The 21,360-nt window shown below is 46.6% G+C and overlaps 1 protein-coding gene across 2 annotated transcripts in view; it reads right to left on the bottom strand.

Annotated features, from left to right (window-relative positions):
• The window catches only part of TRANK1 (tetratricopeptide repeat and ankyrin repeat containing 1), a 98,335-nt gene extending 77,408 nt beyond the window's left edge, over nt 1-20,927 (bottom strand). Inside the window, exons 1-3 of one of the 2 annotated variants that reach the window (XM_059390592.1) lie at nt 20,619-20,856; nt 18,949-19,085; nt 325-456 (exon numbers count right to left, since the gene is read on the bottom strand). In XM_059390592.1, coding sequence (XP_059246575.1) covers nt 325-456; nt 18,949-19,010 — 194 coding nt within the window. In that variant the 5' untranslated portion in view covers nt 19,011-19,085; nt 20,619-20,856. Of the gene's footprint in view, nt 1-324; nt 457-18,948; nt 19,086-20,618 lie in introns of both variants that reach the window. The other variant, XM_059390593.1, reaches the window with a different exon arrangement.
• Between the last annotated feature and the right edge of the window lie 433 nt (nt 20,928-21,360).

Below are 21,360 nucleotides of genomic sequence, written 5' to 3'. Positions count from 1 at the left end.
TAAATGACAGAAGGGGAGGTTGGGACCTTGAATCATCCCAGGAACGCTGATTCCCATCACCAGACAAAAGGCGAAGTTGTGCAACTGCCCCCTGTGTTTCACTTTCTATTTCCCCATTACTTAGTATTCTCCGTGCAGTTTCTGAGCTCCCAGTACGGAGCAGATACATAGGAAGTGGGAGGGGGGAGGGGGGAGAAGAAAACAGAAACTAGGCGGTGTGATAAGAAACGGGAAGAAAACCTAAGTGACAGAGGGAGTTTCCATTTACTGAAAAAACACAAACAAAACCCAGAACCAAAGGTGGGGGTGAATCGCAGCACTTACCCCCACTGGTATAACTGTAGGAGGATCTGGATGGCTTCATCGTACTTTCTGATGGCCAGGGAGAAGTTCCCGTTCTTCAGGACCTGGTTGCCAGACTCTTTCAGCAACTGGGCGTAAGTTGTGGGGTCCATCCTGCGAGGAGACGGAGGTAAGGCGCGTTGCCTGGCCCGGTGGGGCCGTCTCCCTTCACATCTGCATTGCTCTGAGTCGGCAGAGGCCGTCCTTGTGCTCTGGCCCCACCCACCTGCCGGGAGCACATCCTGACAACGCCCCTCACCACCAGGGGACCAGACAGGGCTTCTGATGAGACCATTTCTTCCTCAGTTCTTTTCTGACCTGGGAGGCAGCGGCCAGAGCCGTCCTGTGGACTCTGTGTTAATGATCAGCCAGGCCCTGGGGGAGAGGAGGCTGCCAAGCACCAGACAAGTCACGCCTGGCCAGCAGCGTGCTCCCCAGAAGTGGCAGCTATCCCCCAAGCGGGCACTATTGCTCCTTTCTCATTTACCCATACAGCCAGGAGGAGACTTCGTCCCCGTGGTTCAGATGAGGAAACTGAGGCTCGCGGAACGTCAGTCACTCTGCCCAAGCATCTATCTGCTAATGGCATTCCCCGGTTCTGACCTCCCGTCCAAGTGACACCTGCACCACATCACCCACCAGTACCATAACTTAGTGAGTGGTCCTTCCATTCTCTTGGGAAGGGGGAAAGAGAGGGGAAGGACAGTTCTAAAGACCTCCATATACGAGGGGCTAGGACACAAGGCTAGGACACAATCGCTGTCTCTCCTGTTCTTCCTTCCTAAAACACTATAAAATAAGCCTCAGAGTATTTGTCCCTCAGATTGCTTCTTGCAGGTCATGACTTTTTGTCTTACTCTTTCTGTAGCCCCACAGACTAGCATATAACAGGCATTTAAATATTTGTGGCGTAACAGGGGGGCCTGGGTGGCTCAGTGGATTAAGCCTCTGCCATTGGCTCAGGTCCATGGTCCTGGGATCAAGCCCCACATCAGGCTCTCTGCTCAGCAGGGAGCCTGCTTCTCCCTCTCTATCTGCCTGTCTCTCTGCCTACTTCTGCCTACTTGTGATTTCTCTCTGTGTCAAATAAATAAATAAATAAATAAAATCTTTTAAAAAAAAATTTGTGGCGGTAACAGATGTGAAGGCAGGACCCAGAAGGTTGCCTGTTCCTGATTCTCTCTGGGATGGCCTGGGGAGTTGGAGACAAGTGCCCAGGGCCCTACCTGCCTCTGGAGCCCAGGAGTGTTTGCTGGACAAAGGTAGTAGAAAGGAGGGTATCTGGGGAAGCCTTGAGAAGCAGCGCCAAGCAGAGAAAATCTGGGACTCAGAAGAGATGCCCGTTGGGATCTCCTCCTCCCAGGGTAGGCAGTGGGGAAGGGGAGTCTGAAATATGAATGAGGACAATTCAGGGATTTGCATAGGCCATATACCTGGGAGTGAGGGATCAAACAATCTATAGGGAGGGTATTATTGACTTTAGGTAATGACTCTTTTTATTTTTATCACTTTAAATCTCGGTGAGGGGTTTTGGGACAGGGAAAGCAGATCCAACCTGATGTAAGAGGTGGCCTATTTTAAACCCGTACGAGCTTATCAAGGATGGGGTTTTGGAACGGCATTGCATCCCTCAGCCAGAACTGAATCTGAATGAGGCTCATGGTTCCTAAACAAGTCAGAGTACAAAATTCCACCTATACCTGCCATTAAATAATCTCTCAATTGCATGACTCAAATTTACACAAGATGACTAAGTGTTCAAGAGTTAAAAATATGTTTCTCTTCTGAGTGTTGTCAGCTGTCTGTCCAGTTTTTTACACTGGCCATGACCAAACAACTAGGAAAAAGAAATCACCAGTAAGAACTAACAGATTAGTATGCCTCTTTGGGGCTCCCTGCTCAGCGGGGAGCCTGCTTCTCCCTCTCCCTCTTCCACTCCCCCTTCTTGTGCTCTCTTACTCTTTCCCTCCCTCTCTCTCTCAAATAAATTTATAAATAAAATCTTTTAAAAAAATAATATGCCTCGGGGCGCCCGGGTGGCTCAGTTGGTTAAGTGGCTGCATTCGGCTCGGGTCATGATTCCAGGGTCCTGGAATCGAGCCCCACATTGGGCTCCCTGCTCAGCGGAGAGCCTGCTTCTCTCTCTCTCCCTCTCTCCCCCTCTCCCTTCCGCTCTGCTTACTTGTGCTCTCTCTCTAGCTCTCTGTCAAATAAACAAATAAAATATTAAAATAATAATAATAATATGCCTCTTTTAATTTTTTTATGATGTAAGCTCTATGCTCAAGGTAGAGCTGAAACTCATGAGCCCAAGGTCAAGATTCGCATACTCTACCATCTGAAGCAGCCTAACACCCCAATATGCCTCTTTTAGAAATACCTTTCCACTGCAAGAAAAGGCTGAATTTGTCCTAAATGTGTAAGGCCCTAAACACAAAATCCACACAGAAATACAAGTAATTTCTAAGTATGTGGAGAGTGGATAAGCAGGGTCTGCCTCGCTGGTGAGCCAAGAAATGAAGAATTACAACAGCAACATATCACTGGAAAATACTTCCAAAAACGACCCCTAATTTGGGGGTCTGTTATATGCTGCTTACAGGGGAAATATACCACATTGTGGATAGACTTAGACTCCTGGATGTTTGCCACAGTGAAAAAGTGGAAATAACCCTAAATATCCTATAACTCATAATGGATTTGAATCAGTTATAGAACAGCCATATGGTAGAACACCACAGAGCTATTTCAAAAATCATGTTGTAAAAGAATATTTAATGATTGTCTAAGTTAGTAAATGAAAAGTACATAATTAGGTGTATAATCCCAAATTGAAATTTTTTAAGGATTTTATTTATTTAGTTGAGAGAGCGTGAGAGAGAGAGAGCCCTAGCAGGGGCAGAGGGAGAAGGAAAAGCAGATTCCGCACTGAGCAGGGAGCCCGATGCAGGGCTTGATCCCAGGACCCCCAGATCATGACCTGAGCCAAAGGCAGACACTTAACCAACTGAACCACCCAAGCACCCCCCCAAATTGAATTTTAAACACATATAATATATTGAAAATATGCCAAAATGTTAACTAACAGCCACACCATTGGGATTAGGCAGGTTTTTAATTTTCTTTCTTATGCTTTTCTGAATTTTCAGCTGCTCGACAATGGACAACATTAATAATCAGAACATAAATGTTATTAAAGTGAGGGCTTAATTGAAGATCTCAGTTGAAGAACTCAAATGAAGAACTCTTTAAGGGCTTAATTGAAGAACTCAAACCCAAAACATTTCTACTGTATTTACAAATACATTAAAAACTATCCAAGTCAGAATTTGGGGCTTTTTCATACTCCTCTAGACACCAAGAGTGAGTTCTTAATGTTAGGTGAGCAGACATCAAAGGCATTCCTTCACTTGTTTCTGCTTTTTCTTGGTAAAATCACGTCACAGGAAATAGGGGGATTGCCAACCACCCAGAAGGCTTTTTGTTTCTTAATAGGAATTATTGGCAGTCACATTCTCATTATAGGGAAGAATGCTTTACATCTCTTCCTTAGAACACAGAGGACTCAGTTGTCGAAACTTTTCTTTCTTTAATAACTGGTCCGTCTATTTATAAGATGAAATTGTTGAATACAAGTGGTAATGACAATGTGCTTGACAGCCAATAGGTACTGAGCGCCTACTATGCACTTTATGTCAATCATCCCACTCTATCCTTACAAGAAAGCCCATGAAGTAGTCATGATTGTCCCCTCTTAACATATAGGAAAACTGGGGCTACTTGCCACAGTAACCTAGAAGGCGGTGGAGCTAAAATTCAAACCCAGGTGGTGTGACTTTAAACTATAACCTGGGAGCACTTGGGTGGCTCCCTCTGTTATGCCTCTGCCTTCGGCTTAGGTCATGATCCCAGGGTCCTGGGATGGAGCCCCGTATTTGGCTCTCTGGCTCCCTGCTCAGTGGGAAGCCTGCTTCTCCCTCTCCCAATTCCCCCTGCTTGTGTTGCCTCTCTAGCATTCTCTGTCAAATAAATAAAATCTTTTAAAAAAACAAACAAACAAACTATACTCTGAAAGGCCAAGACAGAGGCTCACAGGTCAGCACCCAGTCAGTCCCCAAGGCACGTGATGATTTGGCTGGTACCCAGCACTCACTTCCAGTTTTGTTGGCGGTATGAAAACTAAGAGTAGACATGGTTTCACAACTGTATTGCTGGCTTTCAGTCACTTTTGCTGTGTCCCTATCAGAATTCGGGGTCTTGTTGGGGGGAGGCCTCATGCCCAAGGAAGTCAGAAACAAGAAAAACACAAATGTACTCATTAGATTTCGAAACAAGAGACACAAACTGAGCAGACTCAGATTGTTCAGTTTCAGATTGTTGTAGCTTTTATTGCTTGTGTATAAACACATGAAATTCTGTAACCGACTTACAGGAAAAGAGCGAAACCTGCAAACAGGGATGGGGTTGAGGCCACTAAAATGGACAAGGGTGGCTTCACCTTCATACATGATCTGAGTGGTACTCGAAATCTTCATAGAAAATTCACTTTCTTTGTTTTGAGGGTTTTTTTCTCCTTTTTTATTAAAATCCTTTCAAAAGACCCCAAAAGCTGTCAATGATCTAAGATGAACTCCGGAATCCTGAGGATAGAGATAGTTCCAAACTGAGACCAGGGAGAACAGTTCTGAGAACTGACTCCTTCTTACTCCCCACAGGGGAGAAGGCAGCCACAGATAGTATGGGATAAAAATCCAAAGTCAGGAGGCACCTGGTGGCTCAATTAAGCACCTGACTCTTGGTTTCAGCTCAGGTCTTGATCTCAGGGTTGTGAGTTCAAGCCCCATGTCAGGTTCTGTGCTGAGCTGAGAGCCTACTTAAAGAAAAAAGAAAAGAAGAGAAGAGAAAAGAAAAGGAAGGAGAAATCCAAAGTCAGAACTCATTCTGGGGACTCCAAATTGTTTTCTTTCCCTTTCTTTTTTCCTGAGGGAATGGGTGTAAACGTGTTAGACGCTCAGAGGTTTTCTTAAGAAACTCACATTTTTTCAAAAGACCTGTGGAAAAGTATGAAGTGTTGGGCCCAAGCTTTTCCTACCTGGGTGTTTTAAATAGAACAAGAAAGATCAGACCATTGTGTTGTCTCCCCTCCCCCAATCTCAGCTGTCTCACCAGCCTGCCCTAACCCACCAAAGCCCAGCTCAGTGACCTGCCATAAACCCTGGGTTGTCCCAAACTAGCCAGTCCCCTTAATCCACCAACTTTAATTATTCCACCTCAATTTATAGCCTCATTTACCCCCAACTACATGTACACCAAAGTCAAGATGGTGATTTGAAAACCAGTTGACTAGTCCAGCTCCAAACTGCCCTTGTAAAATTTATATCCTAAAAGCCATATTCGCAACAAAAAAACTAAACACCATAAGTAACTATCTTCCTAATATGTAGGGTCTCTTGATTGCTTTTAAATCTATGCCCCTTTTGATGAAATTTTCACTTACTCACCCAACATATTTCTGCCTCTCAAGAGGATCTAGAACTTTCAAAATACTCCAACTTTAATAGTGACAGAGAATTTACCCCGTGCTAGGCACTGTCCTGGGCATTGGGGGTTTAATGGTGAAAGGACCACCACTATCCCACCCTCAAGAAGTGTATTGTCTGTGAGGGAGATGGACATTAAATAAATAGCACAAATATTATAGCTGATGGAATTTTCCTCTGGAGCAGAAAAAGTAGAGGGTATAAGAAAGCACATAAAAGGAGCATATAACTTTAGAACATGGGGGCAAACAGGTCTCTCTTGAAAGTGACATTTAAGCCAGGATCCAAAAAATGAGTAGTTGGCATGGTGAAGAGTAGGGCAAGGGGAATGGTATATGCAAAGTCCCTGAGCTTCACAGTTCAAGAAGTGCCACGGGGTAGGGGACAGAAGTAAGGCTCGGGAGGCGGCAATGGCTGCCAAGAGATGGACAACCTGGGACCATGAAGGCCATCCGAGGGCTCTAGAATTCATCTTAAATGCAACTGAGAAAGTGGCACTGTCCATTACAACTTTCTATGATGATGGGAATCTTCTTCTCTGTACTATCCAATACAGTAGCCATTAGCCACATGCGGCTATTACACCTTTGAAATGTGGCTGGTCCAACTGAAGAACTGAATTGTTTATTTAATTTTCACCAACTTTAATGAATACAGCCACAGGTGACCCATGGCTGCCATGCTGCACAGTATAGAGGTAGAGGGTTGTGAGCGGGGGATTAATAAAAACTGCCTTATGCTGGCTGCAGGCAAGATGGAGAGAAACGGGCCACTGTAAGACACAGTCAGGAGGCAGACACACTCCACGGGAGGAAATCACTGGGAACATCAACACCAAAGTTTTAGTCAAACCTGACCTTGCATTACAGAAATAGAAGCTCCAGTTTCAAACATAAATACATGTAATGTTGAATTATCTTCTACACACACACAGTTTAGCCCCTGAGGAGAGCCATTCCGAGGACACCGAATCAGATGGTACCTGCTCTATGAAGCACACAACTTGGGGAAATGCACAAAAGCTTAAAGATGGGTCATCTGTGACAATCAGGGTTGTATCACGTAGAAATATATTCTGTAGGGGGAAAAAAAGAAGTACCTAGAGAAAATTTTCTCTACCACTTTAAAATGTTTTTATTCGGACATCTGAGTGGCTCAGTCGGTTAAGCGTCTGCTTCAGCTCCAGTTAGAATCCCAGAGTCCTGGGATCGAGCCTCGAGTCAGGTTCCCTGCTCAGTGAAGAGACTGCTTCTCCATCTCCTTCTGCCACTCCCCCTGTTTGTGCTCTTTCGCTCCCTTTAATAAATAAATAATTTTTTTTAAATAAATAAAATGTTTTTATAAAACTTACTAATTTTTAAAGGATGGTACTAATGTGAGAGCAGGAAGCCCAGCGGAACAAAACAGAATACCCAGAAATAAATATATACTATGAAAGAATTCCACGTGTGATAAAGATGACTTTTTAATGGATAGGAAAAGAATGAATCGGTTTGGTACAACGGGCTGTATATCTGGAACGTGGTAGGCCAAACAGGAAACATACACACCCCTCGCAAAAATGTCTGTGCCCCAAAGCCCAGAACCTGTGAACGCAAAAGTGGCTCTGTAGATGTAATTAAGATTACGGGCCTTTGGATAAGGATATCATTCTGGATTCCCTGGGAGAACACAGCCTGATCATATGAACACTGAAAAGCAGACAACCTTCTCTGGCTGGAGTCAAGAAGATGCTGGAAGAAGGCAAGAGAGATGCAGCAGAAAATGTGAAACTCGAGAACCTCCAGACTCATCACTGACTGCCTTGACAATGGAGAGGAGGCAATTTCAAGAGGAAGGCAGGTGGACCTGGAACCTGAGAGGCGCCCCTGGGTGACAGTCAATGAGGGCCCAGGGCCCTCAACGCTACTGCTGCAAGGAGCCGGGTGCTGCCAGCAAGGTGAATGAGCCTGGAAGGCATGTCTTCGTACATCCACCCAGTAAGAGCCCGGCCGGCCAACACCTTGACTTCAGCCTTGTGGAACTTGCCAGTTAATCCAGACTTCTGACCTCCCAACTGTGACCCAATTCATTTATGTGGCCACTAAGACTGTGGTCATTTGTTATGGCAGCAACAGAAAACCAATACAGATTGTGTAATAAATGGCACAGCAACATACAGAACCTTAAAAATAGTATGATGAGCAAAAGGAGCCAGACTCCAAAGAATGTCTACTGTGTGGTTCCGCTTGGATGAAGTTCTAGAACTGGCAAATCTCAGAAAGCAGAACAGTGGTTGCCTAGGGAGGAAAGGCTATTGACTGGAAAGGGGAATGATTGCACTTTTGGGGAGAATGAGAATGTTCTGTATTAAAGCTCACTGAACAGTACACTTAAAATCGGTGCCTTTCATTACTTGCAAATATCTCACTTTTTAAAAAAAACATTGAGAGAAGGAAACCATAAAGGCAGTGAGAGAAAATGTAGGTACAAATTTTAGATCATCTGCAACAGCTCTAGGAGGAAATTTGAGAATACTGAACCAAGTGACACATACATACAGCCTCTGACCCAGCAATTCCATTTCTGGAAACCAATCTTACAGACAGATTGCACACACCAGAAATGGAAAATGTACAAGATTATTCACTTGCCAAGTTGTAATTATAAAAACTAGGACCAACATTAATGCCCATTAGCAGGAGATTGGTTTCATAAATTGTAGCATAGCCCCCACAACAAAGTCTTACAAAAGTGAGAAAGAAAAAAAAAAGAACAAAGAATGAAGATACTTTCTACGTACTGATCTGGGATAATCTCCAAAATATATTTGAAAAAAAAAACAAAAACAAATGCAGAATAGCATGTATATCACCTTACCTTTTGTACAAGTTTAAAAAAATAGAGGGAAGAGTTGAATAAGAATTTATATTCGCATTTTCCTACATATGCATAAAGAAGTTCCAGAAGGAAAAAAAGTTCTGGAAGGATCCACCAGAAAAAAAATTATTTATCTTTATTGGGGGATGGGGCAGAGGGCTGAGTAGGGAGACCTACTCTCTCCTTTCCATGGAAACCTTTTATATTTTTGGATTCTTGAATTCGATAAATTAAAAAAAGTTTTAATGCAATGAAAAACACTGTATGTACTCTTCACACTCAAGAAGGCCATTCTAATGATAGCAAAAGCAGAAACCATAGACAAGAATTCATTAAAAATTAAAAGCTCTCAGGCTGGGTGGCTCAGGGGGTCAAAGCCTCTGCTTTCTGCTCAGGTCATGATCCCAAGATCCTAGAATCGAGCCCCGCATCCGGCTCTCTGCTCCGCAGGGAGCCTGTTTCCCTCTCTCTCTCTCTCTCTCTCTCTCTCTGTGCTTCTCTGCCTACTTGTGATCTCTATCTATCAAATAAATAAATAAAATCTTTAAAAACAAATTAAAAGCTCTTGTACATCAAAAAGCCCCCAAAACACCCTGAGTCAGTGAGAAGATGGGCAGAGAGTCACACATAGAGCCGATGGCCAGGTAAAGTGGGGTCGTCTGTCTAGGGGAAAAAATGCACATACTTCCCCACTAGCTAGTTAGCTAAATGGGTGTGTATTCTACAAACATGTTTCTTTCACGTACCTGAGGATATTAACTGCCTTTTCCTTTGTGAAAGCAGAACTGAGATACAGATCCAAAAGTCTGATAAGTGGAGACCTTTATACAAAGAAAGGTATGGCTGACTGCAGACCACTATACAGTTGTTAAAACAATGAAGCTGATCCAAGTAAGAGGAAGCCATGTCAAGATGTGCAACAAATGTGGATAAAGCAACCTGGAGACCAATTTGTAGAGGTACTTGGGGAGCTTAAAGGGTGTGTATGTGTGTGGGTGGGTGGGTGTGTGAGTGTGGGAGTGTGTGTATTTGTGTACACTCTTGACCTACTGAAAGCATTTCTGGAAGGCCTTAAGAAGCAAACGTGAGCGGTGATCTCTGGGGAGCAGGTCTGGGAATGGGGAGAACATTCCCCAACAATGACAGAATGAACTTCTGTTGAGGTAAGTCACCCAGGATGTGGTCATTTGTTCTTGTAGCCCTAGGAAATGAAGGTGACACCTCTCTGAATATGCTCAGGGAACCATATGCATAGAAAGGACTTAATAAATTGAGGCCTTTATTATCAGAAAGACCTCACTTTGTTAAGAACTAAAATTTCTGGAGCAAGGAAGCCAAGGCTCAAAGGTTCAGGGGCCTGACCACGGTCCACCCAAGCTGACTTCCCAGCCTCCACCTTGGCCCCACAGTCCACAGCACTGTTCATGGGCAGGAAAGCAGAAACCAAAAGCCAGGTCTTGCCCCTGGTCTGCAAAGGTTCTGGTTAATGGTACTGGCCGTGTTGACCTCTGTAGGTTATCTGAGTGTAATCCCTGCAACATTTACAGAACCTTTGCTTTGTTTACCCAGCAAAGAGAAAATATTTGGTAAAAAACACAGGCCTAGTATTGGCCTGTTTTGACAGGGGTTCCCTGAAATGAACAGTCAGTTAAACCGCTACAGCTGAGAAAATCTGAGCTTCCAGGCCTTCCTTGGATGAGAAGTGGGAAAGGGTCAGCACTGTAGCATCTGAAAATAACCCCAAGCTTCCCCTACTGTGATGGTTCCTTTGAAAAGGAGGGCCCGCCTCCTGCTTACAGGCCCTCATAAACCCTTATCAGCAGGGCAGTCATCAGGGTGAGCACGCTCTGGGACGGCTGCTCAGCTCTCCACAGAGGTCTGAGGGGAGGTGTGAGGTGCACAGAGGTAGGCCCCAGGGCCCCCCCACATGCTCTCTGTGCCACACCTGCGGGCCAGAGTTTCCTGACCGAATACTTCCCTGGGATTTTTGATTCAGAACTTTGGGAAGAGCCTCCTCTGGTAGTGGCAGCTCACGTGAGAGGCTCCAGAGGGGTACAGCCTTACCCCCCACCCTCAGAAGAAGCCACTCTGGACTGAGAGCATATAATACCTATACCCAGAGAGAGCAGAAGAGGGACTCCCTCCACATTCCCCTGCCTCTGAGGCCCAGCTACTTCTCTATCCCTTCCCTAGTTACTAAAGACATCAGCAACCTTCTAGAACTTTCCTCCTTTTACCTAAACAATTTGAGTTTTTATTTGCATCACTGGAAAGGAGGAAATGAGAGTGGCTTGCCCATTTCATCCTTCTCTGCAGGTTCACATTAGACAAAGGTCTATATCAGGGGTGTCCTGTGCCCACCCCACCCCAGACATCTCCACTCAGAGTATTCCTTCCTGCAGGGCCTGACAAGTCCTCAGAATCCTCCCCCCAGCATTCACTCTAGGTGGCTCACATCCATGCCCTAAATGAATCCTATGTGCCATTCCCAGTTGCACACTGAAGATCTGGGCCAAAAATCAACTTGTCCATCCAAACAAAAACCCCGGAAGTGCAGTAACTAGGAAACAACAGGCTGAAGACCAGGCAACTGGTCCCCACCTCTCCTTCAGCTTCATCATCCCTAAGAAGCACCCAGGCAACAGAACAGCCGTCTCCAAGTCTGATTTGCACACACCCTCTAGAGACAGCTTCCCCATTGGTCTGGGATACTACAGTGTTCACCTTGTGATCTTCCCCCAGCCTCCCCCAGCTCCAGTTCAGCCTCCTCACCAGCACTGGAACTCCCCCAAATCCATCCAGGAACTCCCATCCCACCTCCTCTCGGGCATCTTTCCCATGAAAGTTCCCAAAGGTTTCAGACCCTGTGTGCAGCTTTTATACGGTTTAACACTGTGAGTTATGATCTACTGCTCTCGACATACATCTCCCACACAGCCTTTATGCTTCACACCCAGTGCTAGGTTTTTCTGCTTTCCCCTGCAGACCAGACTCTTCAGGCAGAAACTAAGTCTTACCGAGTCTTATTATGCCTGCAATCAAGGGCTCAACATTGTTAAATGAATAAATGACTTTCTGAGTGTTTCTTTACTCATCAGATTAAGCTGGAGGAATGGGAAAGGAAGAAAGGTTCTGGAGTTTAATTTGAACTAGACAATTTCACTCCTGGTTTCAGATTTCTGACCATTTCCTAGAAAGCCAAGAATGTCAGCTGTTCCCTTGGAGAAGGACACACATTAAATAAAAAGCCAACCACCTAAAGGACAAACAAGAGACAACCAGATAAGTCCAACCAAAATCTGCAAAGTTGTTGGCTTCTTGGGGAAAACAAATTTATAAGCATCTGCTGCAAATTCAACAGACAAAACACAGGGTCGTATATTCCCATGTGAAATTATATTCCTGGAAATTCAGAAATACTGAAAGCAAAGAAATCCTATAGATTGGTGGTTCCTAGGCTTTTACACTGACAAACAAACATTTATGCACACAGAAAAGAAACTGAAGGGTACCAAGGGGCCTGGGTGGCTCAGTCAGTTAAGTCTCCAACTCTTGATTTTGGCTCAGGTCATGATCTTGGGGTCCCGAGATAGGGACCAGCACCAGGCTCTGTGCTCAGTTTGAGATTCAATCTCCCTTTTCCTCTGCCCTTTCTCCCAGCTCACACATACACACAATCTCTCTCTATATATATATATATTAAAAAAAAAAAGAGAGAGAGAGAGAGAGAGAGAAGGAAAGTGAAGAGAACTTAAATAGACTTGCCAACTCTTTATTTTACCAAATAAAAACATTGCTTAAAAGAGAGAGACAGCGAGAGAGAGAACACAAGCCAGGGGAGTGGGAGAGGGAGAAGCAGCTTCCTGCTAAACAGAAGGGATCCCTATGTGGGACTCCATCCCAGGACCCTGGGATCAGAACTTGAGCCCAAGGCAGAAGCTTAACAACTGAGCCACCCAGGGACCGCAAGAACATTTTTTTTTTAAGCGTACCATCAGGAGACTCCTGGCCGGCTCAGTCACTAGAGCATGTGACTCTTGATCTCAGAGTCATGATTTCAAGTCCCAGATTGGGCAGAGTTTATTTTAAATTTTCTTAAAATTTTTGTTATTTATTCATTTGAGAGAAATACAGAGGCCGAGACAGAGAGAGCACAAGCAGGAGAAGAGGCAGAGGGAGAGGAAGAAGCAGACTTCCCGCTGAGCTGGGAGCCTGACATGGGGCCAGATCCCAGGACCTGGAGATCAGGACCTGGCGATCATGACCTGAGCCAAAGGCTGATGCCCAACTACCTGAGCCACCCAGGTGCCCCAATTTAAAAAAAACTTTTAAAAGGTTTACCATCTACTGCCCCCATAATTTCACAAAAGAAGGGATTTTTTAATTGCCCCCCCCCAAAAAAGGAGAAAGAATGTAAACTCAAACTAAAGAATGCCATTCTTGCAAAAGGATGAGCCAAGAGCCTTCCAGTACATTGTAGCTTTGGATGGTGTGCAGATAGAATGAGCTTGGAGAGCAGACATTCCAAATTCCTAAAATCACGTCAGGTTCCTAGAAGGTACTCAAGAAATATTGCTAAGGGCAAAGATGGATCAATTACAACTCCTAGTTCTGAAGTGGGGTCCCAATCACTTGACCTCCCTCCCAGCTGGGAGCCCGTGATGGGCCCGTGATGGACATGACTTCTCCTCAGTGTGTGCACAGACTAGCACCCTTCCATTTTGCTATTTGCATGAGAGTAATCTGAGGCAACCATGTAATAACAGCTGAAACTTACTGAGAACTTATGATGTGCTAGGCCCTGTGCTAAGCCCTTCTTGGGCATTTTCTCATGGGACATCCCTAACAATGCTAGTGAGGGAGGTATGATTTTTACCCCAATAGTATAGGTCAGGAAACTGCTTTCATCAAGGAGAAGGGACTTCTCCAAGCAAGGTACAAATACAAGTCTGATACCAAAGTCTGTGTTCACAACTCTTCAGAGAAGATGGATGTAGAAAGGGTGAGAGTGATTGGAGGAAGGAAAACAGAAAGGATGGCCTTCAAAATTAAAATCAAGTCCAGGGACACCTGGCTGGCTCAGTCAGTACAGCAGGTGACTCCTGATCTCAGTTGCAAGTTCAAGCCCCACATTGTGTATACAGATTACTTAAAAATAAAATCTAAAAAAATAAATAGATAAAGTCTCTACAAAAGCAAATCTGAAGGAAACTGAAAAGTGAGCATTCCACATTCTGCCTCAAGACAGGTGAGGAAGGTAAGCATCAGCCAGCACAGGTCACTCATAAATCCTGACTCAGGGTCCTAAATCCAGGCTCCCCAACAACTGCCACATTTCCCCTCAGTTAGCTTTCTCACTCTCTCTTCGAGCCCCTGGGAGCTAGAGATGGTTGTGAAGTCAAGGGCAGCCCCCAATGAGGACACAGGGCCCTCCTATGACAGCCCTTGGAAAATGGTGCTTTCTCATTCAAAGGAGAACTTGGAGTTTGGTTACAAGAAGCCCTGTCATCTTCTCCTTCAGATCCACCCCCAAGCCTCTCTTTAATCATTTAAATACTAGTTTATGGCCCCCATTCTACCTCCCACCCTCAAAACCACAGTTGTCTGCTTCCCCCTCAGTCTGGAAGACAAGACAAAGCCAGCAGACATTAGAACACCATCCACTGCAGCCTGGGGAAGGGCCCAGAGGTGCCCGGGAGCTCCCCATAAACAAAACAGTCTCCCCTAGGCAGGGACCCTGAAAGGCACACCTGGTGAAGGGAGGTCCCTTAGCAGTGCTAGGAGGACCTGAGTTCTAGTCTCACCTCTAACACCCTTTGACAGATTCCTAAAACACGGGGAACTTGAACTTGGCCTTGAAAAAAGTATGAACTTTGGCCAACTTGAACAATTATTCATCCACAGTCTCAGCCTTCTAAATAAAACAGAGTTATACACACACACACACACACACACACACACTTCATCTTAGCTTTCCAGTATTCTCCAACCCAATATGCCTACCATGTTGTACCCACATAACCCTAAATTCTTCTGGCTCCCTCCCTCTCATATGCATCTGCAGTGCTGAAGCTAATGCCAGAAAGAGAATATAAAGATATGAGTGTGTCCTCCTCGTATGAGAAATGCCAAAAATGTGAGATCGAGTCAAACTTTACCTATTTGAGGCCCAGTACCACATAAGCGTAGGAAAACAGGGACAGCACCACCTCTATGACTGGACTCTCTGTTTCCTCCGTTGGTCAACACTCATGAGCTGCCTAATGCATGCTGTAACGCCGCAGAATGCCTGGGATGCATGGATGAGTGCAACGGACCAAAACACGGCTGCCCAGGGGCGCCTGGGTGGCTCAGTTGGTTGAGCGACTGCCTTCGGCTCAGGTCATGATCCCGGACTTCCAGGATCGAGTCCCGCATCGGGCTCCCGGCTCTTTGGGGAGTCTGCTTCCCCCTCTGACCTTCTCCTCTCTCATGCTCTCTCTCACTCATTCTCTCATGAATAAATAAATTAAAAAAAAAAGCTTTAAAAAAAAAAAAACAAAACACGGCTGCCCAGAAGCTTACATTCCAGTGCAGGGATGTCTGTAAAATGGGGATTGCTCATAGTCCTTCCACAACAATCACCAAAGAGAATATCTAAAACATACCCTATGTAAATCCTGGTTCCAGTTCAATTGTTATTATTATTTATTATTATTATTACTATTATTATATCAATCTTTAGAGTCTAAGCCCTTTTGCTTACTGTTCTTCATGATAAGAAGCTGTTTCTTTTACCTGGACTGTCTCTCTCTCCCTCCTGGCACCCCTCGGTCTGCCCATTGGAAGTTCTCTTCGTCTGCCCAGACATGGTTCAACACTAACCTGCCCTATTTCCTCCTGGGAAGGATTCAGGAGCTGGCAACTGTCATAGAGTGTCTGTCTACATCTCTACGGATGCCTCCTCATGGGTCTGCCTGGCATGAACTCTGTTCTAGTGTCACAAAAAGCACCTCCAGCTTATATCTTTACATCCTCCAGAGGCCAAGGGAGGGCCCTCGGTCTATGAGGAGAACTGACTTGGACAGTGAAGAGCAAAAAGAGGGGAGAATAGGTAAGACCCTGAGGGGAGAAGAAAGGGCCTATCAGAGAGAAAGTCTGAGGGCCAGACTATAAGGACTCTTGGTCCCTGGCCAATAAGTTTAGACTTGAGTGAGCCCTCAAAATTACCAATTTTTGAGCCTCCAGGGAGAGTGGACCCCAAAGGACAGAAGATGAGCTGGCCCAAAGGTGAGGAGCCCTGGAGGCCACAGCTTAATATAAAGCTCATTCCCGTTCAAGGCTGTGAGCCAAGTGTTCCTGTCACAGGGAGTGAAACTGCCCAGTATGACACTAATTCTCTGTATTTTCTGTGTTCATGCTGGCCTGGCTTCCCCCAAAATATCATCGGCATTTTCCAGGGTTAGCAATCTTGTTCCCTTTCTGAATGCTATCCATTGATAAGAGGACAGAGTGCTTCAAAATAAAAACATCTCACATCTCAGTCTAAGTGGTGTTAGAACTTTAACACAGACAAAGCCAAATTTAGACGTGGCCTGCTTCTGAAAGACAGAGAGTCCCATCAGCTTGCCAGGCTCACAAAAGCTCAGGTAAACACGTCATGGTGGGTGAAGGTAGGCACTAATAGTGACCAGACAAAAGATGGAGTCAGTTCAGATAAACTGGGTCCAAGGTACCACAGGTAAGGCTCATTCAGCTTTCCAGATATTCAACAAGAACAAGGAAACAAGGCACTGCTTACATATGAATGTTGAGACCAAGAAAAATGTCTGGTCAGGCAGAATGGACAACCACACTGACCAAAAGAACACTGCTCTTGGTTTGGGCACCTGTGACATTTTGGGGTCCCAAGATGTCTGTTTACTTGGTTCAATCCTTTTAAGTTTAAACCTGAACGTTCCCCCCACCACTGCCACTGTCCCCATCATCAATCTCTGCTTTAACTTGAAGTGTCATCTTGGCTAAGGAAACTGTCCGTTTCCCCAATTTCCTCTTTCTTGTAAAGATTTGTTATAACAAGGATTTGATGGCCATAAAAACTTCAGGCTGCCCCCCAAGGAAACGTGTTACCAAAGCCATCAGCCCAGCTGTCACTGACTGGAAAACCAGAGGCAAGCCAGTGTCAGCTCCACTTCTCCAACTGGAAAGGCAAAGGAGAGCTTAGTCCTCAAGGTCAAATGAAACAATGCCATACTCTCAACAATGGCCGGAGGCCCACACCCCAACCTCCACTCCAGTTCTTAAAAACATCCAGAGGGTCACTTTACCTTCCTCAAAAACAGGGCTTTCAGGCTCCACTTTAGCTACTAAAAAAATCTGCAGTACTGTATGATCTCTCTTATATGTGGAATCTTAAAAAAAAAAAAAAAATCTCACAGATACAGAGATAGATCCGTGGTTGCCAGAGGTGGATAAGGAGATGGAAGAAATGGTTTCTATTTATCAAATAGAAAATTCAAAAAAGAACATAACTGATCTGACTTTGCATACATCACTCTGGAGAAAAGACTTTCATTTATTTTTGTTTTCCATCATCCAATTAACTCTTAACATGCATATGTACAAAATGCTGTTACCCATTCTATGAACAGAAAAGGATTCACAGGTGTCTAAGACATGGTCTCCACCTTCAATACAATTTTAAATCTTATTTGGCAATTCATGAGGCTATACAGGTAGCATATGATAAATGCCAAAATATAAGGAAAGCCCTTAAAATAGTGACTAGGATATGGCAGATGTTCACCAAATGTTTTGACAAAAAAAGTATATGTGTAAAATGATTTTTAGAGCATTTGTCTTTGGTAGCTAGAAAGGATAAAAGGAAGGTGGTACTATAGTCCAGAAAACTCCTCTGTGACATTTTCCTAGTGACAGCTAAGTCTATGAGATGAAAGATGGGGCCATACCTTAAGTGAACCTAAAGTTTAAAAATAAATAAATAAATAAAGTCAGCAGCTATAGACCTGAAGAGAGGGGGAGGGGCAGTGATCCCAAGAAATGGGAAATAAAGGAGGGGGAAACTTGGGGCCCCTGGGTGGCTCAGTCAGTTAAGCTTCAGACTCTTGACCTCAGAGTCGTGAGATCGAGCCCTGTGATAGGCTCAAACTTGGCAGGGAATCAGCTTGAGATTCTCTCTCCCTTGGCCCCTTCCCACTGTGCTCTCTCTCCCAAATAAATAAACAAATCTTTTACAAATAAGTAAAAAAATAAATGAGGGGGGAACCTTATAATTGTCACAATTTACTGCCAGTAAATCATTTCTTGAGCCTAACATATGCAGGGGGAATCTAAGCAAAAAGAAGTGGGGGGCCATCATTCCAAGAAACAAAACTAAAATAATAAGGCAGTATGTGTCATAGAAATGGGTCTTCGGGGATGCCTAGGTGGCTCAGTCAGTTAAGCGTTCTGCCTTGGGCTCAGGTCATGATCTCAGGGTCTGGGATCAAGTCCCACATAGGGCTCTTTGCTCAGCAAGGAGCCTTTTTCTCCCTCTGCCTGGCTCTGCCCCTGCTTGTGCTCTCTCTCTCTGTGTGTCTCTCTTTCTCTGACAAATAAATAAATAAAATCTTTAAAAAAAAAAAAGAAAGAAAGAAAGAAAGAGAAGAAAAAGAAATGGGTCTTTGGCAGCAACCCAGGAAAACAGAACTCATCAGCAAAAAGAAGTTTGAGAATTTAGCAAAGGCAAAGTCTTTGTTTGGTCCCTGAGAGCCATGGGCTGGGAAAGCAAGACAGCGGGTGTCTAATCCCAGAGCTACCTTATTTAGCTGTAATTACTTATGGGTGATGGGCTTCAGTTTCTCCATCTATAGTTATGTTCACGGCCCTGCTCCTAACACTGCGGTTGTGGAACTCTGAGCAGAGACTGTAAGAAACCTCTTTTGAATTCATGAATCCAGAGTTTGTGGCAGCTGGCATTGCTCTCCTTCCTTTTTCCTCCAGCACCCTAAAAAAGGCCTAAGGCCAAGGAGCCATTATGTCCCTATCACTCCAAAACTTCTACAAGGCCCCATTGGCATCCATACCAGGTGGCCAGCTCTGTGTGGACAGACAGATGGACCTAGATTAACTAGAAGCATCCCTTGGTCTGCCTTTGTAGATGCTACTGTGGGGAATCACACAGTCGTTTCCATGGTACTCTCATTACCCAACCATGAATTTCCTTTACCTGGTAGGAATCTCAGCCTCCTTCATCTCTTTTACACCAACTCCCCCCTTCCAAAGTTGCATCCTCAGTGAAATGCTGATGCTTTCCTCAGCTTCTCTTGGGGTGTCCCAAAGAAAGCTTGCAGTTGCCACCTAAAACTGATTACATCACAACATCAAGTTTATGGATTATGACTAGTTTTTTTAAACAACAGAAAATAGAGTAGAATAGAAAATATCATTGTGCTTCATTCTGTAGAGAGAATAAATACTGTAAAGCCCTTGTTGCAATTGTATACTTATGAGAGTAGGTTTGGGTCTCTCTTGTGGGTTTGGTTTAAAAAAGAAGAAGAAGAAGAAAAAGAAGAAGAAGAAGAAAGAAAATATAAATCAAGGAAACCCACATCCTGAGGCAGTGGAATTCTATTCTGGGGGTGAATACCACACACCCCTATCCTACCTCCAGCCCTTGCCGAGGACCAAGAACAGCAAAGGTTACTTAGAACTCAAAAGCCAATCCTATAAGTCTACAAAACAGACCAGCGTGGAAAACAGTTAAAACAAACTTCTGACTCTCCTACAAGGTAGGACTTTCATTACGGCACAAAACAGGATGCTCAACCAAAGACCAAGCCATCCCGGGAAAAGCTTTGCCTCATAAAGGTGCTTGGCACGGGGGAGGCTCAGCACCAGGCAGCGGAAGGGGGGAGGGGGGCGGAGGGAGGAGGAGGGGAGAAACCTGGTCACTGGGAATCCTTCGTTCCCAGCTCTTTCTCCCCGCCTAAGGACTGCGTAAGCCAACAGCAACTGGGCCGAGGACTAGAGACCTCTGGAGCCCCCTTCTCTCCCATCTTATCAAAATTTTTCTCTTTATTTTTCACACTGCATATCTCCCTAGAAATTGTTCCTGGGAAGCACGAAAGCTCGCAGGCTCCCAGAAACGCCCCCAGCTAGGAGCGGAGCTGGCCCGCGCTGTTCAGCGGGGCTGGGGACTCCCAGGGGGCGCGCGGAGAGGTGGGCGGAGTGCGCCGCATGCCTACTCGCTCGGAGCCCACGACTGCAAACGCTTGCAAGCAGAACCCTCCACTTCTCTGCCGCGGGGCCCCGTTGCTACCCCGCCCCTACACTCCTTTAGCAGAGTGTCGAGGACTGGACAGCCCCTTTCTGGCAAGCCCAGCTCGCGGCCGCGCGGGCTGGGGACGAGGCCTGCCCAGGGCTGAAATCGCGAACCTCCTCCTGCCCGGAAGCGGCCAGCGCTGTCCAAGTTCCCGCAAATCCCGCCCCGAGCCCGGACCTGTCAGCCCGAGTGCGTGCCCCGGGGGCGCGTCCTCTGGCCCGCTCATCGCCACCTGCTCGCAGCCCTGGGGTCCCGCGCGGGAGGTGGGAGGTGGGCCCGGGAGCCGCAGCTTCGGTGCAGGGGTGGGGACCGGGCAGGCCGCGCGCCTCCGCAGTCCTGTCGCAGCGCGTGCCCTCGTCCCCCGGGGCCAGGAAGCCGCCCCCCGCGCGCGCCCCCGCGCTACAGGCCCAGATCGGACCTTGGATGACCGCGGGGCCCACGGGGCCCACGGGGACGATCGCTTGGCCTCCGCCTCGGGGGTCGTCAGCCCCCTCGCGCCGCCTCTTCCCGCCGGGAAGAGGCGCGGGGCCCGGCAGGCCAGAGGCGCCCCCCGCGTTTCCCGCGCCGCTACGCACCTAGCTGCCCGCGGGTCCCACATGGCCGGGGCCGCCGCCGCCGCCTCAGGGGCTGCTTCCCCGGGGCAGGGTGCGGCGGGAGGCGCTGAAGCCCGAAAGCTGCGGCCCTGGGCGCTGGAGGCGGGAGATGCGGCCGAGCGGGGCCCCTGCTGGCGGTGGCGCGGCTCCCCGGCAGTGCCGAGCGGGCGGGGGCGCGGGGACCCCGGAGCCCCGGCTGTGTGCAGCCGCAGCCCTATTCCAAGTTTCCACGTAGTTGCGAGAGCCCGAAAACTGTCACGTGCACGTCGCCGCTGGGTGGGAGGGTGTGTTTGTCACCGTGTTCAAAAGAGGCGTTTCGATGTCTCCCATCATGCGTGAGAGTGCTCCAATGGGGTGGCTCCGGCCGCCTTTGAAAAACGAGTGCTTCGTCGAGCCGACTGTCACGACGGACCGAGGGCACACACACGACCCTGCGACACTTTTGGGTCCCTGAGATTTCATAGGCTGGGCCCACCGCGATGGTGGGGAGAACTGAGGTCAGCTGAGGGCCCCGGGCTCACCTCTTCTCTTCCCTCCTGTCCCTCCAACAAAGAAACTAGATCACCTGCGGTGGTCAACCAGTACTGTGCCCCACTCCGTGGTCTCCTCGGGCTGTCACTTCCTGGCTGTCTAGCACTTACTGTGTGCTCCGGCCTCCGTTCTGGGGACACTGGGCATTCAGGTGGAAGAGGCCAGCGAGGCCCCGACGTCTTGACGCTCACAG

Source organism: Mustela nigripes, chromosome 2 (assembly GCF_022355385.1).
Source record: "Mustela nigripes isolate SB6536 chromosome 2, MUSNIG.SB6536, whole genome shotgun sequence".
Lineage (NCBI taxonomy): Eukaryota > Metazoa > Chordata > Mammalia > Carnivora > Mustelidae > Mustela > Mustela nigripes.
Note: the sequence above shows the minus strand (reverse complement) of the source record. Positions and strands in the feature narration are given on the sequence as shown.